The sequence below is a fragment of the Python bivittatus genome, unplaced genomic scaffold (assembly GCF_059951505.1).
Source record: "Python bivittatus isolate LINGU-HERP-01145 unplaced genomic scaffold, Pbiv_v1 ctg000790_np1212, whole genome shotgun sequence".
Classification (NCBI taxonomy): domain Eukaryota; kingdom Metazoa; phylum Chordata; class Lepidosauria; order Squamata; family Pythonidae; genus Python; species Python bivittatus.
This window is the reverse complement of record NW_028277110.1, coordinates 233883-243701: the sequence shown is the minus strand read 5'-3', so window position 1 is coordinate 243701 and position 9819 is coordinate 233883. Positions and strand designations below refer to the sequence as shown.

General features: G+C 41.5%; 1 protein-coding gene across 1 annotated transcript; it reads left to right on the top strand.

Annotated features, from left to right (window-relative positions):
• The first annotated feature begins 2138 nt into the window (after positions 1–2138).
• P2RY10 (P2Y receptor family member 10) lies at positions 2139–9141 on the top strand. Its single transcript, XM_007426612.4, has 2 exons — positions 2139–2213; positions 6056–9141. The coding sequence occupies exons 1-2, from the start codon at positions 2200–2202 to the stop codon at positions 7065–7067; spliced, it is 1026 nt and encodes a 341-aa protein (XP_007426674.3). The 5' UTR covers positions 2139–2199; the 3' UTR covers positions 7068–9141.
• Positions 9142–9819: the final 678 nt, after the last annotated feature.

The following is a 9819-nucleotide window of genomic DNA, read 5'->3' as shown; positions in this document are numbered from 1 at the left end:
TCCAGCTTTATTTTCTAGGAGGTTCCATTCAATGTGATAAAAGGGATGTTGCTTTCAAATTTTCTTGCAAAGGAGAAGATCATTTTGGAGAAATTCTCATAGCCAGAGTGTGATTTCCTGCTTTTATTTCATTATGAGAGGCCCAAGAGGAACTTCAGGAAGGGGTGTCAAAAAAGTCAAGATGGCAGCTATGACTATGCAATTGAAGTCTCACTCCTTTTTCATTGTATCACATGTGCAACGCATGAAAAAGTAGGAAGGGTGGTGGATAAATTGCACGATAGGTGGTGGATAAATTGCACAAATCATAACAACAATAACAACCTAGGAGTTAGTCTCCTTGACCTTTTCTCCACCCACACAATTTCAAGGCCATCCAAGTAAAAAAAGGAATTATTCTCCTCTCACATGTCTTCTATAAGCCAAGTGGCTTCATTGTCACAGCAGCTGGGGAAAAGGCGTCATGCGTTGATATCCTGACAGTAAAAATACAAGGATGAGGTAAGGAATGGGAACGAACAGTTGGCTATCTTGTGATGAAACCTGAAATCGACAACATGAGAACATTCTAAGGTAATGGTGGGATGCCCACAAATTACTCCCCTGCCCTGTGATGGAAGTCAAAGAGTCACTGGCAAAGCTGGACAGAATCTGAAGATGCAATTATGGGGTTTGAAGCAGCAAAAATGGTTATACTTTGACCCCCTTCTTCCCTTGGCAAGTTGCATTCTGTGGAGCTTCACAAACATTCTGAGAATAAATATTACTAAGCTGGAAATTTAGGTGACTCTTGATTGGATTATGTGCTATCAAGTTGTGGCTGATGCTTAGCAACTACCTAGACAGATTTTCTCCATGATAGATATAATATTACCATGTATTAAATTTTATTAAATGATTTGCTGCTGAATCATTCCAACTCCCAGTGGCTTACAACAAATACACTAAAAATATCCACTGTAAGAAATACAAAAACAGAAATATTACAGAATAAGAAAAGAAAAAAAACAAAACAGCAGGGAATTAAATTTTACAACAGAGGCCAAAGCAACTTAAAAAAAGATCAAAACCAACAGTAACAATAGAAAAATGAAGTCACAAAAACATCTAAAAGTTATTAATAACATTTCTATGCCACTCCCAAAAGCTCAAAGTAGCTTACACATGCAAAAAAAAAAAAAATCAGGTAATAAATAATAATTAACAATATCTATTATAATGCCACTAATCAACAGAGGCAGATACCAAAATCTAACATTTCCTAAATGTTCTTTCCCAGAGCCAAATTTATAGTAGTTTACCAAAACTCAATAGGGAAGAAGTTCCATAAGAGGGAATAATGAAAAACAAACTGAGATGGCAAAGCTTTGCATCCCAAAAGTCTTCTGAAAGAGTTCTGCCAGCTTCTGAAAAGCCATCACCAAGGGGCCAGTCTAACTTCTAGAATGAGGTACTACAAGAGTACAAAGTCAATTAAGCTGGAAAACTTGGATAATTTCTGGCATCTTGTCAGGTAAAAGATTTGCAACAAAATGTGCAATCTGAAATTGAGGCAGGTGTGGGTCTTCCGGGCTGTGTGGCCGTGTTCTGGAAGTTTTGTTTCCTAACGTTTCGCCAGCACCTGTGACCGGCATCTTCAGAGTGCAGGAGCACAGCAGGAGCAGGAGCACACAGCCCGGAAGACCCACACCAGCCATCGTATGCCGGCCGTGAAAGCCTTCGACAATACATTGAAATTGAGGCAGTTAATGGGAGCAAAAGCATTTTCCTCTCTTTTCACCACTTGTCTTCTCAGTCTGATTTCTTGAGTGAGTTTCTGCTGCCAGGAGAAACTTCTTACTCCATGGTCTGGGTAAACCTTCCCAACTCAGACTGCAGTGTTCTGTGGCGGCTCTGTCTGTGAAAATGACTGTTAGCAGGTGGCCCAGTCCGTTTTTGTAGCATCTCAAGGCACCACAACACATCACAGTTTGACAGAATACTTGCCCATAACCCATGTTTCTGTGGTTAGGTGTACCAGTCAAATGCAAACTTGTTTTCTTCTTTTGAACTTCCTATGACGAGAATGGGACCTGCCCAGTAGCAATAACAATATCCAATCAACTGCCTTTCTTTTCCTCTCTGAATCACACTCTGAAAGAGAACAAGGTGAGAGTTTGCTATCCAAGGCTGACTTTTCTGCACACCCCGCTTTTGCTGATGTTCGAAATGAGGTAAGGCTTTCAGAATTTGAAGTGTGGGATACCAGGCAAGAAACATTTTAGCAAAAAAAAAAAAAAATTGCAGTAAAGATCTTGTTTTCTGTGATCCTTTGGGCTGTGCCAGAGGACTGCTCCTGTGAAAATTGGAAAGAGCAAATATGCCAATTTATGCCTCTCCTGAAAATTTTGAGAGACTGTCAACAGGTTAACTAAATGAGTGAAATGGTTGTTTGGTTGAGGTACAAAGGATAAAAATATGGCAGAGAGAATTTACTCAGTGTCACTGTAGGCAGGAGCAACTTCTCGGTTCCTTCCTGAAGTTATTACTGGACTATAATTGGCAATGTGTTAAGAGGAGCAAATCATCAGTACCTGGGCCATAAGCATATCAATTGCAGTATTTGATTTAGTGTTAATTACACTGAAATCAAATCAAATCTATATTTGTCCTCTCTCCCCCTTCTGGGGTTGTGTGCCTCCAGTATACCCTTCTAAGGTCCGTGAGATCCCAAAAAGGCAGGGTACCCCTATTTTGGAAGGGTGGGTATAAACCAAGGAGATTACATAATGAGGAAAAGGGTTTTCCTGGAACATGAGGAAGGCTTCCATGGCTAGAAGTTTTCTAAAGCAAACGTTGGTTAGCCATTCAGCAGGTGGATCTCAGCTGCATTTCCTGCCTTGGTAGGACCGCATAAACACCCAGAGTCCTTCCACTCTAGAAAGCCACAATGAAAGAGGTGTCTTGGTGCCCCCCAGCTTTTTGAAAGATCTTGGTGGCTCTAGAGAGTAAGGAAGACAACCTTGACAGAGATACCCAGGCTTCATTCCTAGGCAAATGAGCTAAAGCATTTTTAAGTCCAGAGAAAACATTTGGAAGTGGCCCCCGACAGACACTAATTCACGGAACTCTAAGATGGAGGAGGAGGTCCAGCACAATCAAACTTGCAAGAGTCTGTTGTTATAGCCAATCTCAATAAAAATAATTTTAGCTGTCCTGTGGAGTTGATTTCATGGCCTGGTCTACCTAGTGGGGCTGACAGGACCTGATTATCAGGGCAGAACAGGAACAACTTAACCATTAGGCACAGTAGTGCCTAAGTGTGGATAGTAAAGAAGACGTCCTTGATGGAGATATGCAGGTTCTGTTGCCTAGGCAACAGCACCTTGATGGAGATATGCAGGTTCTGTTGCCTAGGCAACAGCAGCTGTTTATTTCCATCATGGCCATCTTCCTTACTCTCCACACTAAGGGCCCACGAAAACGTTTAAAAACAAAACAAAACAGGAAGAATAAAAATGAAGACGTTATTTACTTTCATGGCTTTTAATAAATACTTATTTTCATGCCTTTTAATTTAAAAAAAAAACAGGCAAGAAACACGCCACATTTGAACATCAAACTGACAATCTTATTTGTAACTCGTAGGTATACCATGAATGGTAATTTTAATCATGTTTTATTGTGAACCGCCCAGAGTCACTTTTTCGTGAGATGGGCGGTATCTAAATTTGAAATAAATAAAATATAAAATAACTGTGATGATACACAACGGACCTCCTGATTAATTAGCACACAACTGATTATTATTCTAAAATAACACAGGTAGTATATTATTTATTATTCCCCATTTCTCTGTAAAAATACAAAGAGAGTATGGAAAATCATATGAAATAAAGTGTTTAATACTTTTGTTTTATGGAGGGAGGGGCCCATGAAGGCAAGAATGCCTAGGCCCCACAAAAGTCCTAATGAATCCCTGGGTCAAACTCATCTGGTTCTACTGCACAGCCATATCACCTTCAGGAGTTTTTCTCACCGGTTCTGATTTATTTAGTTAGTTATTTTCAAGATTTATATGGCTGCACATCTTGGAAGACACAACTTTGGGCAGCTCACAACAATAATAAAACCAGAAAGAAGAAAAGCAGGTGCCTGACCCACAATCACTAATCCATCAGATCATACAATCCTCAGCCTCCAACCTCACCCCATCTCAGCACCTGGGGGAAAAGTCAACCCTTTATAGCTTTCTGGAAGGCTAAAAGGATGGGGAGAGCCAATTGGGTGTAGCATTTAAGGCTAGAACCTGGGAGACCATGAGTTCTAGTCCTGCCTGAGGAACAAAACCAGCTGGGTGACCTTGGGCCAGTCACTTCTTCTCAGCCCTAGAAAGGAGGCAATGGCAAACCACTTTTGAAATCTTGCTAAGAAAACTGCAGGGATTTTACCAGGAGACAACACTGACTTGAAGGCACAAAAAAAAAAAAAAAAAAGGATGGGGGGCCTGCCAAACCCACTGGGCAGGGGCTGTTATGGAAAAGGCATGATTCATAAGTCCTACTAGATGACTTTAAGGGAAGAGATCTGGAGCACACCCACGAGAAGTCCAGTTCTTTGGAATAGATGCTCACCAGGACTGTGCTTTGCATTTCTATGGGCAGAAAAGCACACCAGAGGAAGGCTTATAGTATGTGGCACAAAATTGGCTCTTTCTGTCCAAAAGCTACATGCAGACCTTGCTGTATTCCAAATGAGAGGTCTGCAAAAGTTGCCTGCATCCCCAGTTTCATTGCTCCTCCACTTCTCACTTTGAGGCATGAACTGATTCCTGGAAGAGAGATTTTGAAATTAAACTGCAACTTCAGTTAGTTCCTGTTTTAGAAAATAAGCGTGCCTTGGGCACATATCCTGCCTGTAACTTACATCTTACAGAAAATCTCTGTGGGTTGATGCTTGAGGTAAGGCCATCTGTGCCTACTTGCTATTCAAGGAGGCATGACTCCATTTCTTTCTCACTTCTGCTGGCTGAGCCTTTGTACAGTAGAAACTCTGAAGCACATGATCGTGCTGACACTGTAGCTCGGCTATTGGTAAAACCAGCTTAGAAATAAACTCAAGCAGGAGACATTTGCGGTCAATCCCCAGGGTAGGCTTTGACGACATTGAAAGTATTCATTATAATTTAATGCTCCAGGGGTGGAGAAACCACAGAAGCCCTTTCACCAAAATGCACTAAGAGTCATTTTCCCCAGAGATGTCTTTATGTAGAGCAGAAGCTGAAAATCTGATTTTACTGACTTTCTGCTTGAGTGAAGGAGATGAACTGCCGACTTAATAGGAATTAATTGGCAAAGGATGCTAGGACAGGAAACCATTGAGCAGGATGAAGGAGCTTCTGGATTTGCCCTGTGCAAGAGCAGTTAAGTAAATAGGAAATGTATGAACCAGGCAGTGCAACAGAAAGGAGGGTTGCCACGGTTCACAGGCTGGGCAAAATAACTCCCCATTCTCAAGCAGCAAAGGGGTTTTCTTGCAGAACTGAATGGCAAGAAGAGTTCCTAAGGGACTTTTTTTTTCTTTTTGCCCAAATTTGGAAGCTTCATCTCAGAATGGTCACTGACAATTTCATGAACGTGTTTGATCTCCCAGGAAGTTGTGTTAGTGAAGTGCCCAACTTTGGGCAGTGATTTTTATGACAGTCTCTCCGATCTTGCGCACAGACCATGGATTAACCCATCCTCTAGGAAATATGCTTCCTTGATGACCAAGTTTGAAAAGAAGCCAAAGACTAAAACTTTTTTTTTTTTAGATTTTTTTTAATCCTGTCTTTATTAGTTTTATAAATAACTCAAGGTGGAGAACAAACCTAATACTCCTTCCTCCTCCTATTGGCATTGTCTCCTCTTTGCTGCTGCTGCTTCCTCTTCTTCATTCTCCTTGAAACAGTTTTGGCTCCTCCAGTGAAAGGGCAGGAAGGCAGGTTGTAACTGTGTTACCCAAACACAAATTTCATTTACAAAGCATTTTGCAATTTAATAATGCTACCAAATAATATGCCATCTTTTCATTGCAGGGTACAGAATTACTCAACGGGAGTGACCTTTCCAGGTCCTCCTGATTTCAATGCAACTGAGAAGAATTGCTCTGAACCTGGGATAAATTTCCAACACACTTTTTATGCCGCCGCGTACTCCATCATTTTCATCCCGGGCCTCCTATCCAACAGCATAGCTCTCTGGATGATATGGCTCGTCATCCGAAAGCAAAACAAAACCATCGTATTCCTGTTGAATCTGGCCACCGCCGACTTCATCCATGTCCTCTCCCTCCCTCTGCGGATTTATTATTACATCAACTACAAGTGGCCCTTCGGGTTCTTCCTTTGCCAGCTTTGCTTCTACCTGAAGTATCTCAACATGTATGCCAGCATTTGTTTCCTCACCTGTATCAGCCTACAAAGGTACCTTTTTCTGCTCCACCCATTCAAAGCCAAAGACTGGAAAAAGAGCTATGATGTCGCCATCTCTGCTGCCATCTGGCTGGTCGCTGGAGTCGCCTGCCTGATATTTCCATTGCTGAGAAAGACCCACCATTCCGAGGCTTGCTTCTCCGATCTCAGCATTGCAAAATTCCAGAGCCAATCAGCTTTGGTTGGGATGCTGGTGGTCGCTGAATTGGTTGGGTTTCTGTGCCCTCTTGGCATCATTGTCTACTGCACTTGCAAGATTAGAGCCTCCCTTCAGGAAAACCAAATGCCTTTACAAAACACTAGTGAGAAACAGAAGGCGTTACGGATGGTGGCCATGTGTGCTGTTGTGTTTTGTGTGTGTTTTGCCCCTTATCACATCATGTTTTTCTTCTTTATGTTGGTAAAAGAAGGTGTTCTGAGCAGCTGTGCTGTAAAGCAAAGTATCTTGTATCTTCACCCCTTTTTTTTAAGCCTTGCAAGCTTTAACTGCTGCTTGGATCCATTCCTATATTTTTTTGTGACATCAGAATTCCGTGATCGGATATCAACATACAGTAGCTTGTCCTTCAGAAGTCGTTTGTTAAGCAAGGAAAGTGCTTCTTCTATGAAGGAATAAATTAGTTGGGCTTCAAGTTGGACAAAAGATTGGAAGATCTACAGGAGCTTCCTTAGGCTCCTATAGTTCAGAGCTGAATTCTCTTATGTCTCCAGATCTCCTGTAGCACAGGAGTGGGCTCACATACCATACTAAGGAAAAGTTTGCTTTGTTCTGGTTGGTTGATTATACAATAGTTGGTTGGGTTCATACAAAATGATAAATCAGTGGTTCCTAATCTGTGGTCTGGGGACTACTGGTGAACCTTGACTGTTCTGCAAATGGTCCTGGTACAAGTGCCCTAAATTAATATAAATATATTCAAGTGATAAGCATCTCATTATACTGCTAAACCTTACAGGATTTAGGGGTTCTAACTTGAAATCTTGCAAGATATTGGTATTCTCACTTGAAATCTCCAACTGCTGTTTACAAATCATTCAAGATTGCAGGCAACAACATCAACGACTTGTAAGATATGATGATCTTCTGAGCTTGCAACTATTTAATTCGGGGGTCTCATGGATGCCATCTTATGGGAAGTTCCATGAACCAAAGTAGCCATATGTGCTACATTGCTGGCCCTTAGCTAATGTGGTGGTCTTCAAAAGCTTTCAGTGACCATGTTTTACAAATCACAAGGGTGGGATTCGCACAGCTAAGTCATAACATGATCTGTTTTGTTTTCATTTTTTCTATGAACTCAGTCTGACACTCATCGTTCCCAACCAGCAATTCCAAACTGGGTGGGGATCATCAAGTGTTAAGCTACCCAAACCAAAAACAGCTCTTCAGAGACAGGAGTTTCTTTTTCCCAGACCTGTCTGAGGTAGACAATGGCTGAATCTGTTTTATTTTGCTTTATCACATCCTTTGGAAGCACTAACACTTTTTGCTGCTCCTACTAATGCGCAATAGGACATTGCTTTGGGGGTGCAATTTCTGACTGATTTCTAGCTAGAATCAAAGGTGTAACTTGCATTAAGCCTTCAGATAGATTTAGCATACTGAAAACTTGCAAAAGAAAATTGGAATAAATTGGAATAAATTCCACAGTTATAAATAGAAGTTCTCTGGACTTCTCTTGATCTGCAACTTTCAGCTTATGGGTCATATGAATTAATTGCATGGGGGGGGGTGGTTCCATTAAAAAGGATAATTTAATCAATGAATTAACTGATCACATCTTTATAAATATGTACATACCCTATAAGTAAAGTAACTGTTCTGAAAGGGAAATGAAACAAGGATTCTGCTTTCAGTTATGTTCACTGCTTTTCAAGGAAGAAGATTCCTATTCAAGTATTTATTTACTTTATTTGCATGCTGCCTATTTCCAAAGGCTCATTTAGTGCAAACCTATATTAAACTAAGTGTGCAGAGTTATGTGCAGATGTGCATCGGAACTGATTCAATGTTCTTGAAGAATCTCCCTTGCCTGCAACTACTCTCAAAGACCAGGTGGCAGCTGTGGCCAGGAGGGCCTTTGCCCAGGTTCATCTTGTGTGCCAGTTGTACCCTTTCTTTGATCAGGAGGCCCTTCAGACATGCCCTGGTCTCCTCACAATAGGATTATTGCAATGAGCTCTACATGGGGCTGCCCTTGAAGACCACCCAGAAGAGGCAGCTGGTTCAAAATCCAGCGACATAAGCAGTAACAGGCACCTTTTGGTAGGCTCATGGATCACCACTGCTACGTGAGCTGCACTGGTTGCCAATCAAGGTGCTGGTTATTACCTATAAAGCCCTGCATGGCACAGGGCCTGGATAACTGAGGGAACCTTTGTCTCCAATCATTTCTGCCTACCCAGAATGTTCTAGCAGAGTGGGTGCACTCCTGCATTAAATATTGTTGTCTTGGGGACCAAGGACATGTGCCTTCTCTGTTGCAGCCCCTGCCCCCTGGAACGGCATCCCCTCAGAGGTAAGGACTGCACCCTCTCTCCTAGGGTTCCAGAAAGCTCTGAAAACCTGCCTTCGGCCCCAGGCCTGGGGTTGACATATTAATGTACCATTGTATTTCTGGGAGAGCCGATTTTGTTTGATTGCCGTTGTTTATGAGGTCGTTGGGTGCTTACAACAAATTCAAATAAATAAATAAATAAATAAATAAATAAATAAATAAATGCCTTCTTTTTCTCGACGTTTGCAAATTGTTCAGTAATCCAGAAAGAGACTGAAACTCTGTTCAGTGAAACCACAGCTGGACACTTGAATAATTAGTGTCCAGTATAAGAACTGGTGCCCCTGTCCTCATGCCTATGGAGGTTCTAGTTCTAGTTCTAGCACAGTCTGACTTAACGTGATGGGGTAAGCCAGTGATGGCGAACCTTTTGGGCTCGGCGTGTCAAAAATTCGGAAAATGCCTAAATTGACTCTGCTGGCAGGCCACCCCCACCCTTGAACAAAAGAGAAACAATTCTTTACATATTCATTTATTTAAAAAAAAATACAGGCCAATCATGCGTGGTGCTATATGTTATATAAAGAAACATCAAAATAATTATAAAAATGAAATACCAGTAAAACAAACTCAGTTTCTTTGATAACTCAAACAGGGAGAATAGTTGTTGGGTGTTGGTGAACGCCGGTGTGTCACCCCAAATGTCGTGGCATGTCACCTTTGACACGCATGTCATAGGTTCGCCATCACTGGTGAAAGTGATTGTGAAGACTCTGTGAGTCTTTCAGATTGAAGAGAGAGAGAAAGAAAACGTTAAAAATATAGGAGATGCAAAACTCCCATGACTAGGAAAGTTTGCATAAGCTGACA